Here is a 24,643-nt window from a genome sequence, read left to right as displayed (position 1 = left end):
AAGGGGGAAGGACTTCTCAAAGGACAAGGTATGGCTCTGCAGCAGGAGCAGAAACTGGTGACTGCTTGGAAGAGGAGGGAGCAAACTATACAGAGCCCTGGCTCAGGCTGATGGAAAAAGACTGCAGCTTCAGAAGGTCTCTGAAGAATATGTAGAAAGGTGGGAAACCATTCAAAAATGGAATTTAGACATCTCCCTCTCTCTCCCTTTACACACACACACATGCACACTGACCTTGTAATGTTACTCTGTTTTATCCACCAGATCTGTGTTTTCTCTTTCCACCTGTATTGTTTTAATTAAAATTCAAATAAAATCCAGCTTCTGAAATTTAAAGGTCCGTAGTGGTTTGAGGATGTTTACAATAGGAAAAAAGTACAGGTAGATGCAACTCAAAGCTCTGGCTGACTCAGGATCCTTTCACATTTGCATCGCTCTATTTTCTTTCCAGCAGCCTGGTCACAAAAAGTATCTCCATTGGCCACCTCATATTTGGAAATCCAGTTGAAGATCACAATGTACAATGTCTAATTCTTCCTTATGGGGTTTAGAGTCTGTGGCTAGACGTTTTGGTGTTGAATCTTAGAGTTATCTGATCTCTACAAGGATTGCACTCATCCTTTATTTTTGTTTTCTAGTATTGGAGGAAAGATAGCTGATGTTGTCACAGAGACACGATACAAAATCTTGGCTTCCTTGATTTATTTAAAACTGCCCTCCAAGTATTAATGCCTCTGCAATGAGGCAAGTGCCATGTATTAATTAGCAAAAATCAGGATTAATCCACTGAATAGCAATCTTACGCCACCTCATATAGATCATTGACTAGCAGCAAATGTACAAATTGGAAGCTTAATATAGATGGTAATCAAGTAAATTATGACTAACAAACGCAAAATATCCTGTTTAATCTTGACTTTACATGGTGACAAAAATAAACAACATAAATAAGCAGACAGATATGCAGCAATACTATTTTGTCTAGAAACTAAATTGTCGGTACTAAAGCAAATACAAAAATACATTTCCTTGTAAAATATCAATTTTCAATTGCTTACATACAAAACTCAAAATCAGGACTTCACCGTGTGTAACTTGATGGTGGATGAGAATCACAACGGAGAGAGAGAGATGAGAAATGGGGTGAGACAGCCCATAGGCCCTTTTTCTTGTCCAAGCTGAGGGAGAAGAAAAAAAGAAGTGGATAAAACATCAGCTGTGAAATATCTGAAATGGCAAGATAGCTTCTGAGTTTTAAAATCCTTCTTAATTTTAGCAACTTTTATGCTAGATGCTCTTTTCTGAAAATATGCATAACTGCAGGCAAAACCAAATCATGACAAGTTAGTCCTGAGAATAACAGAAAGAGAAGGACAGACCGTGTGTGGACCGAAATCCCCTTTTGTCCCAGCGCTGACAAATACTCCCAAACCAGTAATCATTTTGAGAGGAAACAGTTGCTTCATGCGAACACTATGATCTAGAGGTCATGCTTTCTTGCTTAAGACATATAATTTCTGTGATAAATCCCCCGTTTCTCACAGTGGTACAGCTCTTGTCCCACAGCCCTCTCCACGAAGGACGAAAGGATAGGCAGTCATGAACCATGGCCGTAAAGTACGGTGCATCCCCTTGGGTAGATGCTTAGCCTGCGGAAATGCAGCCATTCCCCCAGGACAGCGAGACCCTTCGTTCTCTGTATTTCACCCGTAACTTATTTCATGTTCCTTCTCCTGCACCCTGTGCCCCTAAGAGTGAAGAGACCAGGGTGTGTGCATCCTCGATCTCCACAGACAAGGTTGCAGACTCTGTAACACAGCGCAGAGTTGACGCAAAGAGCGTGATGCCATGCTCTGTACCTGCCCCAGGCACCCGGTGCTTTGTCCCTGTCTTCCCCTCGAGAGGGTGAAACCAGGCCTAAAGCAAGACAAAAGCTGAGGTGCAAAGCCAGGCGGCTCCAGGCGTGTCTCCTGTCTGGGATGGGGAGACCGCCCGGGCTGTAAGCTCCGGGAAGCCAAGCAAATCCTGGGTATGTAGAACTCACCCAACAATCTTGGTCGAATACCCAGGTTTCAGGTCAGTTTCTAATTTTTTTTTTTTTTGAAGCGGGAATTATTTAAAGCTTCCTTTCTCAACTGGATAAATATTACACTAAAGATTTAGGACACTTGGGATGTTCGTGACAGCAAGACCGAGCTTAGTACAAGCGTACTGCTGACAGGACAGTGCCCTGTGCCCTCGCCACCCTGGCCGCACTGTGAGGGGCTGACCCCCACCTGCGCCATCGGCCCCGCGGCCCCTTCCCTCACGGCAGGGACGACTCCCACTTCCCTTCTTCACCCGCTCCTTCCAGAAGGGCCCTGGCGGGGCGCGGTGCCCGCCCCGGCGGGCGGCAACCGTTATTCCGCCCTGAGGCGAAGGTCTCTCGGCCCTGAGAAGGGAGGGCTGCAGAGGGAGGGCCCCTCCCTCTCCTCTGCCGCAGCGGGAGAGGCTAGCGGCCCCGCTCGCTTTCTCTTCCCCCTCCGCCCGGCCCGGCGGAGGCGGGGGATCCCGGGCGGACTCTCCTTCCCGCCCGGCGCGGGGAGGTCTCCTCGGGCCGGGGGGAGGAGGGGGCCGCCTGGGCGCCTTTGGGGGCGGCGCCGCCGGTGGCCGCGGGGGGGCGCTGGCCGCCCTCTGCCCGGCGCTGCTGGGCTGCCTGTGCCGGCCGCGGCAGTCCCGCTGCCCGCTCGGCGCGCAGCGGCCGGGAATGGGGGAGTTGCTGCTGCTGCTGCTGCTGCTGCTGCCGCCGCCGCCGCCGCCGCCGCTTCTGCCGCCGCCGCTCTGCCCGCGCCCCGCGGCGCCGGCGCCGCCTCCTTTCTCGGCCTGAAGCGCGCCCGCACTCGTGGATCCCGGCGGGGAAGGGGCCATGGGCCGCCTCCCCGAGACGCGGCGGCTGTGAGGCGGCCGGCGCTCGCTCGGGGAGCCGGGAGGCTGCCGGCCGGCCAGCCTGCGCCGGGGGGGCTGCGGCCGGGAGGGGAGTGCCGCTCCCAGCCGGCGGCGGGCACGCACGCAGCGCCTCGGTGTCGGTGACTTGGGGGTGCCCGCTCCGCCGCCCGCGCCCGGCCGCGGCCGTGGATGGATGCGCCATGGCCACGCTGGTGTGCCGGGTGCAGCTGCTGGATGACACCGACCCCTTCAACAGCACCAACTTCCCCGAGCCCACCCGGCCGCCGCTGTACACCTTCCGGGAGGACATCCCGCTCGCCACCCAGCTGGCCGGGGTGCACCGCCTCCTCCGCGCCCCGCAGAAGGTACCGGGGGAGGGTGGGGGCGTGGGGGGCACCGGGCGAAGGGCAGCGGCCTCCCCGCGGGAGCCCGACAGCGGGGAAGACGGGCCGAAAGGCGGCGGGCGGCCCCCCGGCCCCTGCGGGGCGGCAGCCCGGGCTCCGCGCCCGGCGGGGCTGCGCGGGGACGGCGCCCGGCGGAGGGGCTGCCCCGCAGCGCCGGGGGCCGCCGGCTCCCGTGCCCCGCCGGCTCCCGTGCCCCGCCGGCGCTATCCCTCGCTCCGGCAGTATAAATATTTCCTTAAGTCCTGGGGAGAGGCCCGGGGGGGCGCCGGCGGGGCTCCCCCGCGGCTGTCGTGTCTTCCCAAACGCCTTCAAGGGCAGCTACCGCCTCTCCTTTAGCTGTAGCTGCTGTACGTTTTCCTCAGGAGGGAAAAAAAAACCACCAAACCAAAGTCCTAGTTGGATATCGAACATGACATGCCTGTCCCTTGCTAGTGACTTCTGAATATCTGGGGATATTGAGGAATAAGGTGTTGTTTAAGGACAGCAGAGCTGCGAGGAGCATGGTCGCGCAGGCAGGATCTGAGCTTTGCTGGGGTAAGGTTTAATGAGCTAGGCAGTTACAGCCAGGGCTTTGGTAAAAATAGCAGTGCGTCTGCTGCCCTTGAAACAATTGGTACTACTAGTCCCTCTTGTGAAGAGCTGCAGCATGTTACCGCCACGGCCCTTGTCAAATCTTACCTATCTCTTCTTGCATACTTCTTTTAATACGTAGGCTGGCATCTGTAGTTCTGCCCTTGAAGTCAGGCACCCGGGCATGATCCTTGAATTTTCAGTTTTCAAAGCAATGCCATTGATTGACATAATAATAACGTCCTTTCATTATTATCTTGTATCTGCACATTAGTTCTGCAGAATGCACCAAAGAAAAAAGGAAAAATGCCCACTTCTTTTTTCTTCCCAGAAGAAAGCAAAGTAAAAGTTGTAAAACTTTTATTCGCTCTCTGATGAAGTGGGAGGAAAATACTCTCTTAACATCACTTGTTGTATTATATCTTGCTCTTGGGATCTTGCGGGAAGATGACAAAGGGCTGTGTGTGCCCTTAGATTTAAGGATATCCAAAACCCCATAAAAGTATTTCAGAGAAAAGCTCTTGGAGCAGACAGAAGTTTTGCATTTGTAGAACAGTTTCTCGCATAATAGTTGCCAAGGATACAGCATCCAGCGAGCAGAGCTCTGCCTAACGCACAAAACCTTTGGAAGCTCTTGGTGCGCTGGGTCAATTCTGTTTTCATGTGCTCAGTCGTCCCCAATTCAGAGACTGGTCCCATTGTTTTCAAGGGAGGCTTTTTTGGGAGTCAGAGCTAATTAAAAGAAGAGCAGGATGGATTCCGACACTTAATGAAGTAAATAAAAAGATAGTTTAAAATCTGGATTTACGGTTAATTCAACCTAATTTTCAAGGGGATTCTGCAGTGTTGTGTTTTGCTTTTACTTTGCTTTGAATACTGTCCTGGCATTTTTTTTATAACCCTGTACTAACCACCCCCCCCCCCCCCCCCCCCAGTTTAGTGTCTTAGGAGCCACCCAAAATCCATGGCCACTTCTATATGTTTAACTCCTGCCCTGTGTTTCAGTGTGCAGCGTGTTTCTCAAGTTTAAGTAATGTTTGGAAACTGAACTTGCAGACTTTGGATGAAAGATGGCTGAAGTCTCTAGAGGTGCTGTAAACTCGGCTATTGAAAGATAGCTACTCTGCTAAAGGCAAGTCCTGACCCAGTGACTTGTTAATCTGAGGTTCTGACTGCTGCAAACATTTTGTTTCTCCTGTTGTAATGATGTGGGCAGGCTCATTGAAATCTGCTTACATGGTTACAGTTACCTTTGTGTTTGCAGAACCAGGGCATGTTTCTAGAGTGCCTTAATTATGTCTCTTGGCCTTCTATAGCTTCTACAAAGAAGAAAAAAAAAAAAAAGGGTTGATTAGACTTGTTTACCTTTACTATTTAGACTGAAAGCTTAGTTCTTTGTGTGCACTTGCAGTTAGTGCAACCTTTCTGTGTTTAGCATTACATCTTTGTGTGTGTGATTTTGTAGAACCAACTGATTTTTGTTGCTTTTTAAGGACAGGCTTTCCGTTTTCTTTTTCAGAGGTGGGGATATTCTTTCTCCAGCTTTTCCTCAAGACTGTATTCACCTGGTCTCTAGAAGATCACCACATTAGTTGACCGAGAAGGATTTTGCTCCATTTTTCCCAGAGATCCAGACAAACTCTGTGATCTCGGAGGAATGCAGCTGTCAAAGCAGAGCATAGGTCGAAATTCAGGTGTCGGTTCACGTTGACACATTTGAGGCTTGATTGATTAATTACTTTGAAAATTAGTGAGCTAATGGATTGATGGTCCATTTACTACCTTGATGGTGACTAGAGCAAAATTTCTTGAAACAAACTTAGGAGTTTATAGCTCAAATACATAGTAACACTGATGTCTAAATCATTCCTGAAATCTTATAAACTGTTGGCCTTTTTGCCAGCAAGTTCGAATGATCAATGCTAGTTTTCTTTCAGTTTTTAAGTTATCATCTTTTGACTTGGATGAATATTCACCACTTCTCTGAACAGAGGTGCCAACTTGCTGCCTTCAGATCACTGACTGGTTTGTACGTCTCGTAGACAATGTAGTGCTGTGGGATGTACTTGAGAGAGTGAAGTCAGTAGCGGGAATCCAGCTCACTTCAGTGGGTGTCAGATTTCACCATTGCTGAATTGAAATTTGTAGTGACGGTGGTATTTTTGTAGTTAACAAAATAACTTGTATATTGCAAGTCATTTTAAGTTAAATATTGTAGACAATTATTAAGAAAACCATTAAAAACTCAAATGAAAAATGCTTTGACATTCTGACCTGTCATAGTATGTTGTTAGTAGCCTTTTTGTAACCAACAAATGTTATAGTTTGACTCCAAAGGGCAGCATTTCTTTAGTCCAGTTCTTTGGAAGTACAACTCTTGATTTCATATGTTGGTTATACTACTTCGTCTCTTTAAACTTACAAGTATACCTGAGTCTGGATGCTTGAGTTCTAGATCTATGAAGTGTCTTCTGAGTGGCAATGTTTTTAGATCCTCATGGAGGAGCACAGTGAAGTTAGGTGACTGAGTTCCATGAACACTGGTTAGGATGGGCTTTATTGCTCTGAATACATCAAGTATCTGGATGACGTGGAGCACCTAAACCAGTTGATAGGGAAAACTGAGAATAAAGGTGTCTGCAATCCTTCTTTCACTTGGAATTAGGTGGCTAATTGTAACCTCCTCCCTCACCCTTTTTCCCCCTTCTCTCTGTGCACACACTTTTCCCTACGGCCGTATCTCTGGATGAAGCAGCTTGCTGTACCCTGAGTTGCGCTCCGTTCTGCCTTGTGTGTGTGGCAGGCGTGCCCGGTGCACATGTGCCGAACTGAACCCCACGGGGCAGGGCACTGCCATCACAGGTCCTTGCCTTGGGTATCCCCTGTGGTTTCAGGTGCCCCAGTGCAAGATGATGACACACCATGTTAGTTGCCGATGCAATGAAGTACCACAAATTCTGTTATGGTATTTTTAGCCACATCTACAAATTCTTGCTGAGTAACTAAGCCATGTTGCAGAGCTTTTTTGGGTTGCTTACATTGATTCGGTTGCCCAAGGTGCCATTTTGGATTTGGCTTTCACTGCTTTGTTTCTGAGGATTTTAGGTCTCTCTTACTGTCTGTTGTATGAATGAGAACTGGATCTAGTCTGGACTCTGAATTCAGATGTACCTTTTGCCCATTTCTATGAACCTTGGGAAAATTCAGAACTGGATCTAAATTTGTGGCTCAGGCCCAGTGCCAATAATGCGCTTTGAATCTAATTTGGTACTTTGGGTTTGTTGGTTTTGAATTGCTTTGAGTTACTTGATACTTCTGACTTGCTGACACAGGGTCGTTCAGGAGAGTGGTTATATATACATGGCCGATGTCAAGTGGTGTGCTTTTTTTAGAGATCTTCTTCATTATAACTTATTCATATAATTACAGCATGCTGAGTATGTTGCCATATTCTGTTTTCACATCCCACAGTACTGTTCAGTGTTGGGGCAGCTCTATAGGAAATACATGTTTACAATAATATAGGAAATCACACTAACTTATCAAGAAAATGTGATTGAAATACTTATGTAATAATGGAAAACCAAAAAAATCTCACAATGCATATGGTGTACTGGTGGTCATGGTAGAAAGGGGAAATATAGTGCTATAAGGATAGTTGTTTTGACCTCCTGTTCCCTCTGAGAAAACTGGAGGCAACTTCTGTGTTTAAATCTCTTCCAAGAATTTGTAATTAGGAACAGTGTCATTCAAAAAACAGTGGTATAAGCAAATAAATCCAATGAGCACTAGAGGGATTCAGGAATTTCATTCATAAAGAAACCATCCAGATTTCCATCTTCAGCTGCTGTGATTTGGCCCTAGATTAAAGCCAGGGCTGACTCTGGGGCATGGTGTGATGTAAACTGATAGCAGGGGCTGTTCCACCAGGTTGTGTCCTGGCATGGAGCTCAGCTCTGGCATTGAACTCAGTGCCAGGCTATATCCTGGCATCAACCTCAGGTTTTCTGAGAGCAGAAAACCTACCAACTGGCTCCTTTTCCCTGGGTTTCCTTGAAGCACAGTGGCATTAAGAAATGCCTTGGTGCACAGAGGCTAGGCAGAAGCAGAAGAAGAGAGGATGGTTTGGATCCTGATCCTGCTGGAGGTAGCGGTAAATAGAGCAGCCGTTCTCTGCAGAGAGCATTTTTGGGTTAGTCATTATGCTCTTCATGGGAGCTGAAGAATAGAAGATGGAAACTGGAATATCATCATTGTCCCAGGGAAAATGAACCCACAGGCAGGGGAAACTGGCTGATATCTTCTGCAAGTGTTGCTGCTGAGGACTGGGGAATATTTTAGTTGAGCGCTGTCAAGATGCCTAGGTCTTTCATATTGTCCCTGAGGCACGTGGACATCAGCCCTTTCTCATCCTTCATGACAAGAGGGGATTTAACACAATGGTTATTTCCAACAGGTTTCCAAAGTGTTCTGGATCTAGCCAAGTATTTCTGGAGCTGACAAAATCCTGTGCTTCAAGAGATTGACCCTGTAGTGGTCGTGTGTGCTTGAATTTTTTAGGGAAGTATTTATGAGGGCAGAGGGGGTAGGATCCAGCTCTGTCTTCTGACTTGAAAGCACAAGCTGCATCAGAGTCCTGTGTGAAACACAGTCTTCTGGGGGAGTATAAACAACCGCCCAAAAGCACAACTGTGAAAAGCTGCCCAGTCTCCAGCAGCTTGTTGTCTTCTGCGGTGTGGGCCTTCAAAGGAGCAGAGATACCCGTACAGCAGATACAAAGTAACTGTCAAATGCTGGGCTTTATCTCCGGCAGTTTAATGTAAGAGGTCTTTGAAGTTCTTGCAAGGTTCTTCTGACAAGTTATAGTTCAGTTCAGTTGTTTGATCCAGGCTTAAAAGCCGTATTGTAAAAGCAGCGGAGCAGACCTATCTCAGAGATCTAATTCCTTAATTTGACACTTCTCTCTTGCAAGTCTCTCAGTTTGGCTGCTCATAGCTCAAGAGTCTTTGTAGAGCTCAGTGCCAAGAATGGTAGGAGCAAGCGTGCTAGTAGTTCTCAGGGTACCGCTAAATTTTGAAATCACAGATTGGTCAGATGCAGCCTCTGGAAACTTGCATCATCATGTGTTTACTGGAGGTTTGTAATCAAACAAAGGAGACAAATAGGAAGAAGTTAGACCTTGCTGTTTTCATACCTCAAGTCTTGTACTTGCAGTTACAAATTTTGTTGTTTTCTTTCAAAACCAGTTGTAGATACCTCCTTTCTTCCAAATTCTTCCAAAATTGGTGTATGAAGATTGCTAACGGCTTCAGTTAGCAAGAGACTAAGATCACTTCAGTCCGTATCTATGTTGGTGGAGGAATGGTCAGAGAAAGATGTGGGACCTGGCATGTTGCAGTCTCCTCTTCTTCCTGTGTTGTCCCAAATAAGAACAGAAGTTCTAAAAACTTTCAGGAAGAGTTTTCTTTTTCCGGTGCTTGCACAGCCATCCTACCTTGCCAGTAATTAGGGTCTAAATGACAGTCCCTTTTCTTTCTGTCTGATCTCAGTCAGTGGGTTGTGAGGGTGAGTATTACAACCCTTTTGTGCAACTGTATGCAAGGCAGTTGGGCTGTAAGTTGCCCACCCATCACGTTATCACCTATGACAACGCTACTTGGTTTTACAGTCCACTTCTCTGACTGGAATTCAGCCAGGACAGGTTGGTACCTCTACTGTTTCAAAAAGTGTCATATATTTTTTGGTGACCCCAAGTGGTCTGGGCTGGGGCTATACACCTTCTTTGGTAAACAGTGCTTCAGTAGGCTCTACCCGTGTGCTAAGATATTACTTCATTACCGGCTCAGAGGAAAGAGTGCCAGCTACTACACCTCTGTCATCACTTTCCACACCACCTGGATTGCATTATATTAATATTAACTTTATATTGTATTACAGTTATTAATAAGACAGCAAGGAATGTTGTTACGTATTTTTAGCAGAGGAACAAGTTGGGACAAAAGTAGCAGTGAGCTCTCTAGTAGGCCCAGCTACCTAGAAACTTCTGCAGCCATCTGGCATATGAAACTATTGAAGTAAAGGTGAGTGAGACTTGAAAGTTCCCTTTCCACATGTCATCAGCTTAACACATATATATTAAAAAAATGCATTGCAGTTTCCAATTCCAAACACTTAAAAAGAAGTAATTCTGTCATTCCCAGCATTTTAAGAATGCTTTAAAAAAAAAGAAAAAAAAGAAAAAAAGAACAAGGCTTAGACCTTTTCCTTTACTTTCAGTATGACTACTTGACTTTAGTAGTCATACTTCTAAACTGACCCTCTATCCATTTAGTGAGTCAGATATTTATTTGAATTACAAAGTCCTGGAAAATTGCTAATTTTGATCCTGGATGCCTAGTCACTATTGCTAAACAAGGGCAACTTATTAATCTTTTGGTCATATCGGTCATCATTTTACATGGTAGTGCTAAGTAGGCTGAATAGCAAAGAGTGGGGTGGCTGGAAAAGCAGCTTCATCTCCTTTTAGTCGTAGTTCTAGAGTGGTTTTTAAGGCAAAGTATATATACTTGGACAAATGAGACTTGGACAGTGTTGCCTTGTGTTTACTAACAGTTAAACTCTTGATATCAGGAAGATGAGAAAAAGCTGCATAAATAAACAGGTTACAATACAAAGTCAAGTCAGGTACACGTGATTACATGCAGTAGTGGAGGGGTGTGTATGGTTTGAAGCTTTATGGTCATCAGCCACAAAAACAGTAAGCTATATCTTGTGCTTTGTGTAGGTGAACCAGTTGTATTGCTTTAACTCTATTGATACAGATAAAGCAATACAATTTTGCTGTTGTACATAGCATGCATGATTATATTGGAATAAAATGCACTTACAGATAGCTTGTATTTCTCTATTTAGGAAAGCAAGTTATGCCTTCATCTTGGTTTCTGTGCTATCTTCTGTTTTGAGAAACTACAGACTATGCCAGTTAAAAAGATAATTGTAAATAACATTGATATTGATACAAAAATAAAAATATGAGACATTTCAGCACTGTTCTTTGAAGCTAGTTGCCTCAGATTTACTAATGAGTCCTTCAACCTTTGTAGGTGAAATTGAGAAAGTAAGTATTTTCTTTAGAATTGTAAATACACTATTGCAGCCACAGGAAACAGCTTCAGAGGTAAAGTAGCTGCTTCAGCTGCTGGTGAGCTGCCTGGGGATTTTGTGTCTAGCTTTTTCTGATGGCTCTGTTATCAGCACAGAGAAGATGAAATTCCTGGCCCCTCTCTGGTGGGGCTGCTCAGTATGTTTGTTGTGAACCATCTGGTATGATTTGGGGGCTGGCAAAGGAGGCAGCTGTAGCTCTCATAGCTGTGCCAGCTAGTTTGCTCATCCAAGGGTCATATGCAAGGTAAGGCTAGCTGAAAAAGCACATCCTGTCTGTTTTCTTACTTCGTTACTACAAGGTGATTCTACAGCAAGGTTTGCAAGGAAAGAGCATAATAGCAGGGCGTGCAGTCAGGACACCAACAGGAATCTCATCTGTGCTAGTGAAATGCCAAATGGGGACTTGTGCCTGGTTTTTGTCAGGGTGGAGCAGAAGTTCTGAATTTTCTCCAAAGCACCAGTGATGACCCCATTCTAGCTGTGGGTTAGACATAAATAGACTTATAGTACTCTTGGCATTTTATGGGAAGTGGAGAAATCGAAAGAGCTACATATCTACCCTCTGTTTATTACCATACTCCAGCAGCTGTCCCTGGGGCATGACCTTTGGCTCCACACACAAAGGGTTTGGGTTTTTTTTTTTTTCCCCCCCTTCATCTCTAGCATTGTGAGGAGTTGGCTTGCAAAAATCTGAAGTCCTCTGCCCTCTTTATGGGAGGTCTTGGTGTCTCTGGAGGGGGAGACCCTCCCAGGCTTGCCAGGCAGAGAATTAAGGATTCCTGTTGAGCTTTATTCTTTGCACCTGAGAGGTGTAGTAATCCTGCAGGGCTTGAGCAATTAAAGGCGATGAGCAGCTGGAAAAGAGGGAATAAGCAACAAGGGGGAGAAAGAAAATGGTGCTGTTGCCCACGACCCTTGGAAGAAAGGGGAGATTCCTGAAACTTTGAGGTTCATCTGTGCTGCCTTGTCTTACAGGCAGTGAGGACCTCTGTAGCTGACCGTTGCCTATCAAAAGTAAGTGAATTTGTGGGATTTTCTTTGTGTTTTGGTGTGTAGTGTTTTGTTGTTTTTTTTAAACTTGGTCACTTTCAAAAGGGTGCAAGGGCTGAGAAGCCTGATAGTGGTGAGTACCAAGAAAAGGAGGTGAGCTGCAGACTTACCTGTGTCTGGTTATAAAAGCGTGTTGGTCCTAAGGCTAATGCCTTCTGAATTTCAAAAGTTTCCCTCATGAGGCACATTTCATCGAACTCCTTTAGGCATATTTATAGGAAACTCTAATGTGATTTGAAAATGCCAGTTTTTTGAAAAACTGCATGCCTGAGGAAGAAAAGGTACTGCTAGGGCACTTTACAGTATTTGTGCTTTTCAATCTCTACATGTTTTTTTTCCTTGTTTTCATCATTTTTTCTTTCAAGTACTCTGTATCATGCTACCAGTTGAGTCAAGCTTCTCTTACAGATGCAGAAGGCCTGTAACTCTCCAGTGACCACAAGTAAGGTAGGCAGGCTTTATTTGCAAGTGGAAAAGCAGGGTATAAGTAAAACATGCTATTTTATTTCAGGCAGACATGACAGATTTAACCTGTGTTAGTATGCTAAATGATTAATGTATTGCAATGATCATTGCTGGTCACAGTTGAAGGACTCTCATTTTACTGTGAATTTTTTGTTCTGGTTTGATTATAACACGAGACATTTTGTCTTGTGGCTGTACAAGGCAGAAAGAAGTGCAACTCTTCTGGATTTAGTATGCACTGTTTTGTTTGCCTGTGACCCAAGCATTCCCTTCCTGTCTTATGCAGCCTTCATTTTATATTGTAATACTCCTTGTTATGTTTGCTTGTTTATGTCCTCTTTCCACATTTTTGAGCAGAAGTGAGCTTAAATTATTGGAAGTAACACATTTAGATTTGTTATACTTGCCTTGTAGATAGTAATGTGTTCTTGTTTAGATGTTGAGTTCAATTGTTGCTTTTTTTAGCCTAATTAAAAAGTTAACTTGTCTGCAGTATTGTTTCAGCTACTGTATGGTGGTTTTACTGGGTGTTATTCTGCCTTATGTATTACTGTAGTTAAGCTTCTTCTAGATTGAATTTTGGCTTAGGAAGGAAAATGAGCCATTTTTCGGATGAAACTGAATGTTGTGGGGGAAGTGGTGGAGGAAAATCCTAATCATTTAGAAGGTAAAGGAGTATAGTTTGTGAGACTCAGGCTGTGTTTCTCAGTTCAGATGCTACTTAATTAATCTTTTAGGTTTCCTGTCTTCTCAACATACTTTTTTTGCTTGGTTTTGAAATGTGGACGAAAAAAGCCACCACAGTTATGAATGTGAATTCATGCTAAGCCTAGGGTATGCCCATATCTTTGAGTTTCTGAACTTACTATTCAGATTCTCAGAGTTCAGTTTTTCTGGTGCGTTTATTTCACTTGCTGAAGAGAAGTGATCAGCACTCAAAAAAGTGCCCTTCAGAGAAAGAACCACCTGTAATAAGTTTGAAATGTGGAAGCTTGTGATAATGGAGAGAATTATCTCAAGATGCAGATATTCTTTCTTTGCTAATTAGATGTGCCTTAATTTATATATGTGTTGAGCTTGAAAGTCTTCAGAATGTGTATGTGTTCCTTGTTGTCTTTCGCTCTCTCACATCAACGGGTCTGAAGGAAACATCTCCTAATGTTCATCTGTACAAAGATGAAGAGAATACTGTTTAGGCTAGTTTTCAGAAACTGTGTCAAAAAAGGTTAATGGTGCTGGAAAACTGGTAATGAAATGCAGGCTTACTCTTCCTCACATCGTTGATAAGTATTCAGCTCCAGTTTTAGTGTATGAAAGTCATTACTGTTTGATAGATCATTTAGCTATATCCTAGAGGACATTGTGGTGTCACTGTTTTTTTGTTTTGATAGTCTCAAAACATTATGTCCTATAGGTCCGAAGTCTGAAGCTGTCTGTTAAACAGCAAGATTAGTTTTTTCATTTTTAAAAGAAAAGTCTGTATAGTTGCAGAGGAAAAGCCTGAAAATGTGACTCCTGAAGATTAAAAAGACAGCGAGAGCTTAACATTTTTAATTAAGAGTTAACACTTGAATGTATAAAAACTACTTGGCTTGAAGAAAAGAAATTTTACCTTTTTTTTTTTTTTTTCCCCAATGTTATGGAAGACAAGTATTTAAAAGCATCCTTGCAAATGCTGTTTCAAAACAGGTCCTGTAACTGCTACCTCAGCAGAGAAGTTCAGGAGCGTGCAGGGTGAGGACTGAGTTGTCTCCTCATTGGCAGTATTTTCAGGGCAGGATTGAAGTGAGCTGCTTTAGCATTGACAAAGCTAAGTCATCTGAACAGCTGCCAGTGAAGCTAAAAGGATATTGATTTTCAAGGTTGCCAAAACGTTGTCTGTCTTTCGTGAGTGCTTAATCATATTGAAAGGAATTAAAGTAAAACTGTCATTTGTTTTAGTATTTTCCTTTGTGGACTGTTAGTCAAGATGGGCAAGATGCGAGTGTATGCTCTGCCAATAAAGACATCCGCTAGCACAGAACAACTGTCTGTCTAGTGCTGCTCCTCCCAATGTTGACTCCAGTTTACCATCACGTTCTCTCAACATGTTTCAACATGTAATTGCATTGGCCTATATACAGTAACATGGCTGTCTTGGGCTTTAATCCTAGCTGTTGTAAGTGCTGATTGAATTGCAGGCTAAAAATACGCTTTACTCAGACGTGCTGTATGCTATCTGTTGCACCCTGCTTTGGCAGTTTGTTGGTAACATGACATAATTAAAAGTTGACAAAGGCAATAGGCAGAATGCTGTCCAACAACTTCTAGGATTTTATCTTGAACAAGGTATTTTCTTAACTTGATGAAGTTGGCTAGTATGGTTACACCTCAAATAAGTGACCTACTGCATTAAATTCTTTGATAATTCCGGTAGGCTGCTGAAAGAATGCTCTTGCCTTAAAACCATTCTTTAGATTGATGTTGCTTCTGTGGGAAAGCCACCGGTAACAGCCCATAGCATTTGGAAATCATTACAGCTAGGTGTGATTTGAGTGACAAAAAGGAGATTAGAAATATTTTTCAGTGAAGCGTAAGTTGAGCTATATTTACTTCCTTTATGTTGTTATGGTTTGTCACTGATATTCCAGCAAATATTTCAGAAAGATATATGCAGCTGACGAGGGGAGAATAGCTTGCTATCTCACGAGTAGTCATCAGCTAGTGTTATTTTTAAAAGTTTCAAGGGAGATTGATTAAAATTATGCTCTCATGTTCTTCATCCACCAAATTAGATTTCTTGAAATAAAAACAATAATCTAAATCTCTGAGATAATTAACCAACAAATCGTAGAATATAGTTTGAAGAAATATTCAAATGAAAAAAAAACCCTTTTTCCTCAGTGAATTCTTCTGAAGGAACTGGCATGGGAATGCAGGCTGCCAAGTGCTCAGTCTCTGCATTTAGATGTTAAAATCAGGGAAAGGAAAATAAACTACAAATAATTACTGTAAAAAGATTACTTTCTTGGACGATTGTGTATATATGTAGATGCAATCAAAGCAATGTTATACCTACCTCTGTTTTCTCATGTTGGTTATTTGTCCATTTCTTCTAAGTCAGTCAAGTCAAGACTGAAGTGTGTTCTGGAGGTGAGTCAGGGGAGATTAATATTGAAGTTGAAGTCATGCCTGCATGTTACTTTTTAACAGGCTGGCTGTTTGACAACTTAAAATAAAAGTGACTGATCTCATGCTGTATTTCCATGTGGCTACTAATAATTTCTATGGTTTGAGTTATTTCTGAAGGCAGGTTCCTAAGAGAACCAAAGGCCGATGGAGTTGGGGTGATTGTACACAAGAAGAAAAAAGAGGGAAGGTCTATAAAGTTGTCCTGGCACAGAAACAGGAATACAATCACGAGCAAGTTGTTAGGCAAATTTAGTATCTCTTCTAGACTGTACTTTGTCAGTTGTAACTTTGTGAATAGGTGTTATGTCAAGACATTTTGCAGGAGAATCTGTTCTAGCAAACTGAAACCCTTGTTTATTTTCAGGTATCTCTGTTAAATATTGATAGGATTTGCTGTGAGAAATTGTAATTAGCTGCTTGGGAGAAGTATATGAGTGATTTGGCATGAGTGTTCTTACCGTAGCCTGTAACAGCATACTTGTGTAACCCTGTGCCTGTCCTACCAGGGAATTTGACTCTCATTTGCTGTTGCAGTGGAACCTATTTTGACTTGATAGTAAAGCTGTTACCACTGGGCAATGACCCGAGTGGTGCTCATATTAGTGTCTGTCTTTATGAGCTACTAATGGAAATGGAAAAAGCTGTTTACTTAATCAGATGCTACTGAAGCTAATTACTGTGTTTAGTTTGTTTTTGTTATGGAGAAGGGAGGGGAGTGCAAATCCCCAGTCACAGAATGTTTATACAAACACATCGAGGTGTTCGGGCAATTTCAAAGGCCTGTGTAGCAAAGCAATGTTTGTGCCATCTCTCGTTTTTCCTACCCTTCCCCTTGCTGTTTTTCAGTATTGCAGCCCGCACTGTAGCAGGAGGCACAAGTTCAGTTTACAAGTGACGGTGGTTTGCAGGTCACTGTGAGTCAGCCTCCTCAAGGAAACAGATTTTGGTCATTGATAATAACTACTTCGTTACTCTTGATGGATGAAACCATGGTGATTTTGTGCATGGGACAACTGTCTCAAGTAACCAGGGCCTGCTCCTTTCTTCCACGATAGGTAACAGCGGAAGAAAACTAGCCTGGAGAGAGGCTGTAGTTTTTCAAGAAAACTGCTTAATTAAAACATGGAAATATTGTAATTTCTTGATTCTCAGAAGCAATTTCTGGAGGGCCGTCTATGAAAAGGGTGTTGCTGTAACCTGCAGTGCTGACAAAAAGATAAGCTAGTAATGAAATTACATTTAAGCTGTGTATTACAACCTAATATTGAAAGCCTTGTGTACTCATGCCCATATTCCTTAGTTACAGTTGGGAAACATGTACTGTTAGTTGCAGAGATGCTAGCACTCGGTAGCATAAATCTGACTTGTAATTTTTTGAGGTCACTGAGTGAAGAGCTTCTGTTTGTAGCTGAGGAGGGGTAAAGCTTTGAAGCCCTTATATGCAGATGGGTAGAACTGGTAGAGCTACCACACTAGTGCAAAAGGCAAAAACAAATAAAACCCTTGTAATACAGACAAAGCCTACCTTGCCCTTGGACTCACACGTACGTTTGTGGCAGAATGGGGAATGCAAAATAAATATTCTCTTTCCTGCATTAACTCTTGGACAATAGCCATTCCTTCTTCGCAGAAACACGAGAGGTTTTGGAGCGTGGGCTGTTGGCTGTTTGGGTGCAGGAGCGGGTGGGTGGGCGGGCGGGCGGAGGAGAGTGGTGCCTGGGATTCCAGGAGAAGCTCTTCAGCGGAATGTCTCCTAATGGCAAAATTGGCGTGAAGTTTAAATACCAGTGTTGCTGCTGGCAGATTTTAGAGTTAACGTTTTGTTTATGCAGTTCTCCTTTGGGTGTTATATTGTGCCCTTAGCATAGTCTCCTAAAGCTGTACAAAGCAAAACAAAATATGAAGCTGATGAGCAAGCTTTTATTGGCACCTTGTTTTGTTCTTGTCCAGGAGAAAATAGGTTTGTACTTACTCTATTATTTTATGATTTGGGGGCAGGGGAATTATTTTACTGTCTTTAAATTCTTCAAGCTTCTGTAAGTGAAAATAAGGTTAAAGAAGTCTGTCTATTGCTCGGAACAAAAAATCTTAAGTCTTTCCAGCTGCCCTGAAATAAGTGTTATACCTGAGCCAGCCCATGAGAAAACTTTCACAACTCATTTCACAAATGAATTGGTATCCAGCTATTTTATTGGTCTGGAGGAGAAATACTTATGTCTCAGTCTCATCAGTGTCGTACCAGCAAGTGTCTAAATTTGCTGTGAGGAAAACGGTGTCTTTTTAATGTATCTTAGATGAAACATGTTTAAGTTACGGTTTTAATATACTAGTTCAATGTAGTAAAAATGCCCAGTTAGTGAAATAAAACTGTATCTAGATGGACTGTTTTTTCTCAAGTGTAAACTTCACATATTTGAAAGTAATTAGTTGAATATTTGTTGAAAAAGTTTTTGGGAGGAAAGGTTTTACAGAATTTGTCAAGATTGTGATGTCAATACCTGCTTAAGCAGTTGATTTGGAAACGGAGCTCTTGCCAATGTTCAGTCTCCTCCTTTGCCTGAAGAGACCTATATCTCCATTTCTCACCTCTCAGGCGAGGGCTGTTGCTGTTAAATGCGAGTGGACCATTCCACATTTGTATTAAAAATAGAAATCCAATGTACAGGACAGTGGTGATGTTTGACAATATGACACAGACTGTGATCACCCTAGTTTTGGCATGTTGAATTATATAGTTCACACAGGGAAGGTGTTAATGAGATTTGCCTTTGGGATGTGCTTTTTTAAATGGGCTTAGGAGCCTTTTAACTGTTGTGTTTCCTATTAGAACAGTAGTGATATTTGGAATCGTATTAATGAGGAACTCAGTTTAAAAAACAGTATAAATTTTTGCTGCAGCAATTTAAGTCATTTAAATTGGAAGAAAGTAAAGGAGGAACATATAAATGGGAACCTAAATAAAAATATCACATTAATCTTAACATTTGATATTTGAGCTACCCTCAGTTTTTGGGAGAAACCATAGAAAATGAATGATGGCAAGAGATTTACTTGCAAAAATACTTGTTGAAGGAATGCACCATGTTGGCATATGTAGTGAGAGACTCTTGATGTGTAAGGTGCTCTTAATGCAAATATATTTTAGTTAATTTTAGTCTTTCTTACCAGATTGTAATGGGACGGTTGTCAGAGGTGACGATATTTTCCCCATGCTCTTGATGACACAGTGCTGGCTAATACTTTGACTCCAGACCAGACCTTACAATAAGTAATTTTGGTATTTTCCTGTGTGTATCCATAGCATAATGATGGATGATTGGTACTTGGAAGCCATTTTGCTAGTTGCTTAGCTATCACCACTGAGGTTTTTTAGATATGGGTCAGAGGAGGCATTTTTCTTGGAAGTTTGAGTCATCTGAAGTGGATGCAGTGGACTAGTGGGCCATGAGTATGGCCTTAACATGCAGCTGAGCTAGACTCTTGAACGTTATTTTTCCAAGAGCTCTTTATAGTGAAGCAATGGCTAAGCCGTAAGTTTCTGTGGTAACACTATCCTTGTGTAAATTACAGGAATTGTTTTATTATCCGAAAGCAAGATACTTCTTTCAAACATATTGTAGATACTATTAGATTACTGAATGAACACTTAGTGCCTTTTGAGCACAGCTGATATGCATCCTTTATCCTGCTTTTTCTTGTGATTATGTACTTCTATTGTCTCTTACCCCTTCATTAGTGTGCTTTGATCATGCTGTCACATTATTCAGTCTTCACGATATAAGACTAAACAGCTTCTAGTTTGTACTTGTCTGTTGAACAGGATAGTTCTGCTTTTTCTTCTTCCTGGAAAAATACACCCTGCTTGGTACTGGAATGGCTGTTTTGTCATGAGCCATCATTTAGGCTTGTATAACAGTCAGCCAGCAACTGCTATAGGCTTTGCATGGAATTTGTTGCATTTTTTTAATATTGCTTTAGGTTTGCAAGCAAACGAAATATTACCGAAGGTTATAGAGCTATGTGAAGCTTGACGTGTTTAAGGGTAACTCAGCAGAGTGGCTTGTAAACCAGAAGTACTCTCAGCACAAGTTTAACCACAGACAGTAATGAATATAGATTCCTTTCTCTGAGCATCCTGTTGAGGTTTCAGCAACCACTATGTCTTTTCCAGCCAAAGGAGGGTCAGCTTGTTATCATGACACCATTGTTTAGCAATCAGGGCTGAGCGTTCAGGAACAGAAATTACTGAATGACTTGATTCCACTCTTTGGAAGATGATCATATTGTACCAAAAAGGTCTATGACTGGGGAAAAGAATCTCTTGAATATTTTGTGCTAAATGTACCACTGTTCTCAAGTGTGACTTCTGTCACCTGATGCTGAATTCCAACCAAGGCTGTAGCTGGAGGGAAGCAGGGACGCCTGGGTCAGCACCTGACGTGTTATGTTTTCATTTATATGCTGAGGTGCTCTTATATGTCTTTCTGCAACGTGACCATCTGTGCCCTAAAGCTATGTAACCTTTGTTGTTGTTTTATGGATTCAGTTTTCTGGTTCGGTGTCTCAGCAAACCAAGTGACTAAGAGCTGTTTCTGTCACCCTTGCTTGGACGGTTGCCTTTGCTTAGCAGGGAACCCTGCTCCCCCCACACCTCACAGGGCCGTTAAGGTGCACAAATATCTTTAAAATCTAGACCATCTCAGTACTGTTGGGATAAAGAAGTTACTGTATAAGGCCAATGGCTGAAATCTTTAGTCCACTGATGCTTTAGTTCTCCAGAGGAGCCCTAGGTCTCACTGGTTGTGCTACAGGCTGGCCTCTGACCGCCTCTCCTGTAAGAATTGACAGGAGGTTGCTGGGGACCACATCAGGTGCTTAAACCAAAACTCAAGCTAATGAAGTGAGTCTGCTAAAATTCAAATGAACTAAAAACCACCCAAACAAAAATGTAGGTGTTATTTAGCTTGATGTGGCCTTACACCCTTGCCGTGTGGGCTATCTCCTTTCCTTTGCCGCCAGCACCCTGGAGGAGAGTGGCCAGTTGTGCCTTTATAGCCTGGCACTGTTTCTTGCACACAGTTTGATTGTCGCCTAACAGAGGTTGAGGTGGTTGCTGATCCGGCCTCTGCCTAGCCAGCCTGTGGCGAGACTGGGGATGTGAAAGTTGCTTTTGGGACAGGGACTGTCTGTGCCAGGACCCACTAACCTCCACTTTTCTGGCATTTTGGGGGCCTGTGGTCACAGGCCATCTTTCTAGGTTGAGTGTAGCAAAGGGGGTAGGAGGATGGAGGCAGGCAGAGACCAGGCAAGGTCCTGAAACTTAGGATCCAGTGCCTGTGGTGGCCAAGATTGCAAACACTGTAGGAGGATTTTTGTTCCCCTGGTCTACTACAGACAGGAAAACGAGCATTGCCAAAGCTAAAGGGGGGAGCCTAATGCTGGGGTTGAGAGATCCTTCATAAGCTTAAATAGCAAAGCTTCGCTCGCAGGATTTCTGTCACGTACTTGCTGGCTTTTGTATGCAATGCTGAACTTTGTGTCATGGTTCCCCTCCAATGTAAGGACAAGGTTACCACTTACATAACAATTGTAAAGTATAGTAGAAATTGACTGCAGATCTATACTGTAGGCTGTTTACAATCCCCTACCCTGATTATTTAATAAGTTGTTTCTAAAGAAGGACTATATTTATTCACTAGTAATCAATATTTTCATATGGTTCTGGAAGGGCAGTCGGGACAAATGAAATGTGTGTATTTTTTCTATTGGCACATAGGGCTTGCGGTTACTTATCAGTGCAATTTCTTATTATAAACATAGTGCAATCTCATATTGCAAACATTACATCTAACTGGAAGAGAGGACAAGAGAAATATCATAGATTTCGTTCTTGTACTAGAAGTGTTTCGTGCCCCAATAAACATAAAATCAAGATGTTTAAATTTTTTGCTAGTGCAGCTCAAGATACAACTTCTTACAATTAGTCTATTTAAAAAAAAAAAATCGTTCTGTTAAAGATTACCTTCTCTGAATATGTTCAGGGAAAACAGCTAATTGAGACAAGAACAAATTGCCTTCAGAGCTAAACAAAATTACATACTCCAAGCAAATCCCTGTAAGCTAGATTGCCAGAGCTTTCTACTTTGCCCTGGGACACAGGCGGTATTGAAGACAACTGTGTGTGCAGATTTGTGGAAGAGCTGGGCTTATGGTGAGAATGGGAAGTCAGTGTATAGCCATGATTATGATGAGATCCAACTCTCCTTCCAGTGAGGGAGAACACTTACTTTTTTGTTTGCTTCCTACAAATCGGGACCTTCATCTTTTCCTGCTTGGTATTTCCCAATATATTTTTTTGGCAATCTGAGAAATCTGTGTGCGCAGAATCTGTCTGTTCCTACAGGTGGCCATGTGGAGTCCCAGTCTCTTCTTTGAGAATTGTGCCTGTATATATATCTATGAGGAGTGGGAGACGTTGCTGCTGGAATAATCAGACAAGAGTATGTTAAATAAACGTGCGAACCCCGTCTTGTGTAGTGCTGCCCAAGATGGCAGCTGACATATTTCCTATTTAAGAAAAAGCATGTGATATTAATTTTTCTTTCCAGTGTTGCTTGCTTAGAATTCTTGTGGTGCTGAGGAAAAAAAAGTCTAAAATAAGCAAAAGACAAAGCTGCAAAGAGAAGTAGTGTTCTTTTCTTAGATGGGTATGTGAGCCTTTCCTCAGGTCTGAAATAGAAGTAGGAGCTCTCAGGCCTGAATGTCGGGAACACTTGCTGATAGTTTAACTGGATCATGTTAACATGCTAAACAATTTAAGAGAGAAGATGGCTGATAACTGCAGTACAGACACAATGTTAGCAAAGCTAGTTAGTCCCTGTGCTGGTGGGGAGAAATAGGCAGCAGTTACTGCCTACAAGACATTGGAAAGTTACCTGTTGATGAGGAAAAGCAGAGAGAGACACGACATACTGGCTACTGAAAAATCATGGCCGTCAGGGGTTATGCATCTTATTACTTAAAAGATATTTTATAGGTCTTCACATCATTAAAGCTGCAGCAAGACTGTCTACTCAAAATAGTAATTTACAAGGCTTATAGAAATGGAAACAAGCCTTCATTTTGACATACTTCATGTAATTGCAAATAGAGATTGTGTATTTTTTCAATTATATTCATTCTGTCAAATTTTGCTTGCCTTAGTATGCCAAGCAAGGACAGAGAATATGCAAAATACTTCTAAGATGCAAGGACTAGGAAGACTTAATTGCTGCTCACTCTGTTAAGTGATCCTAAATCCATCTGGCGCAGTCTGCACCCATAACCCATGGATACATTTATCATAATCCCATAAGCAACTTGTTGGAAAGAAAATATTCGTGGCTGTCATGTAGGAAGAATAAGTTTGGACCATTAGATATCTGAGGCATCTGGAAGGACCATGAATTTCCTGGTGGAAAACCTTCTCAGTGACACATCTGGGGCTTATTTCTCTGTCTAAACCCAAATAACCTGAAAACTGTTTGAAGCATGTATTTAAATGTAAAAGCTAGCAGGATGTTTGCTCTACCAGTGAAGAGCAATGAAATGCTTCAGAAAAAAAGGACACCAAAACCCCAACCTGAAATACCGCTGCTGTAAAAACTAAAGTATCATTTCCAAAAAAGGAAGAAAGAGTAGGAATGTCTTCTCATATGCATAGTTGCTCTTTGCACTGAAGTAACGCTTAGAGAAAATGTTTTCTGATATTTTTGGTTTTTGTGGAGGGGAAGTGTATTTTTAATTTTTTACTTTGAACCTTCTTCATGCATGACAACAAGGTGCATTCCTCTCCTGGTTTAGGATGATTGAGTCAGCTATTCCTTGCCTGGCCAAGCTGAACAACCATAGCTGTTGTTTTCTTTCTAATTGGACTTCACAATGGCTTTTGGATCATCAGAAACTTCCTACTACTTGGGTTGTCAGCAGTTTTCCAATCTGTGGATCTTTGTTGTTGGCTTGTGTTTTGTTTGGGTTTTTTCCTTTGGACCACTGCCAGGATGGGCTTCAATGTTGCCTCTTGCCTTTCTTTTTTTTCTTTTTTTTTTTTTAATTTATTTTTTGCTCCAGGAAGTGAAAGCTCAGCCAGAGGGACCCCAGTCAGGGGAAGCGTGGGTGTCCATGGCCACAGGGATGCCCCGGGGCGCCCGGGGTTGCCATAGCCACGCACCAACCAACTACAACAGCCAAGTGCCTGCAGAGAATTTCAAAACTCTTTCCTCTTTCATGGACTGCCTTTTGAATGCGCCCCCAACACTCAGTCCTTTTTTTTTTTTTTCCCCCCTTTTAAATAGAGCAGGGCTAGTTTATCAACAGGGGAGGGTTTGAGCACTGAAAACCAAACAAAAGGTTTGGGCCTTCTTGCACGTTGAAGGGACCTGTTTCTTATTTCACTGACATGCTGTTGGAGAAGATGACATCATCCCTGCAGAGCTGATAAAGTTACACCGGTGTATACGTTGTGAGGTTAGAATGGCACCAAAGACCTTGATGCTTTGTAAATTGCAATTGGTTTTATGTATATTTTTTTTTTTACATAAGGGTTTTGCGTCCATCCTTTTACTGTGTAGTGTAAGACAGCAGCTTAACTAAGCCAAGCTACTCTTCAGACTGTAAGAAATGCGTTCAAATTAATTGGCAAACAAAAGTACCATGAATAAAACAGAGCTTTGTGCTTCGTATTTCAGAGTTTTTGATTGTAGCTCGCTCTTGCTGGAGTGTGTGAGCTATGTGAGATGTTTCCCCGTAGTGAATGAAACTGGAAGGATGAATAGCTACAGCTCTGAGGTAAAGCTCAGTTATGTTTTTGTGTGTAATAGCAGTTAAGCTTATACTGAAAATGAATTAGTTCTTGC

At 42.8% G+C, this 24,643-nt stretch overlaps 1 protein-coding gene across 3 annotated transcripts in view; it reads left to right on the top strand.

Moving 5' to 3' along the window:
- The first annotated feature begins 3,100 nt into the window (after positions 1–3,100).
- FHOD3 (formin homology 2 domain containing 3) overlaps positions 3,101–24,643 on the top strand; it is a 413,671-nt gene continuing 392,128 nt past the window's right edge. For all 3 annotated transcript variants that reach the window (XM_050891468.1, XM_050891470.1, XM_050891469.1), the window contains exon 1: positions 3,101–3,290. In XM_050891468.1, coding sequence (XP_050747425.1) covers positions 3,126–3,290 — 165 coding nt within the window. In that variant the 5' untranslated portion in view covers positions 3,101–3,125. The remainder of the gene's footprint in view (positions 3,291–24,643) is intronic.

The sequence above is a fragment of the Gymnogyps californianus genome, chromosome 2 (assembly GCF_018139145.2).
Source record: "Gymnogyps californianus isolate 813 chromosome 2, ASM1813914v2, whole genome shotgun sequence".
Taxonomy (NCBI): domain Eukaryota; kingdom Metazoa; phylum Chordata; class Aves; order Accipitriformes; family Cathartidae; genus Gymnogyps; species Gymnogyps californianus.
This window is presented reverse-complemented; position numbering and strand designations above follow the sequence as displayed.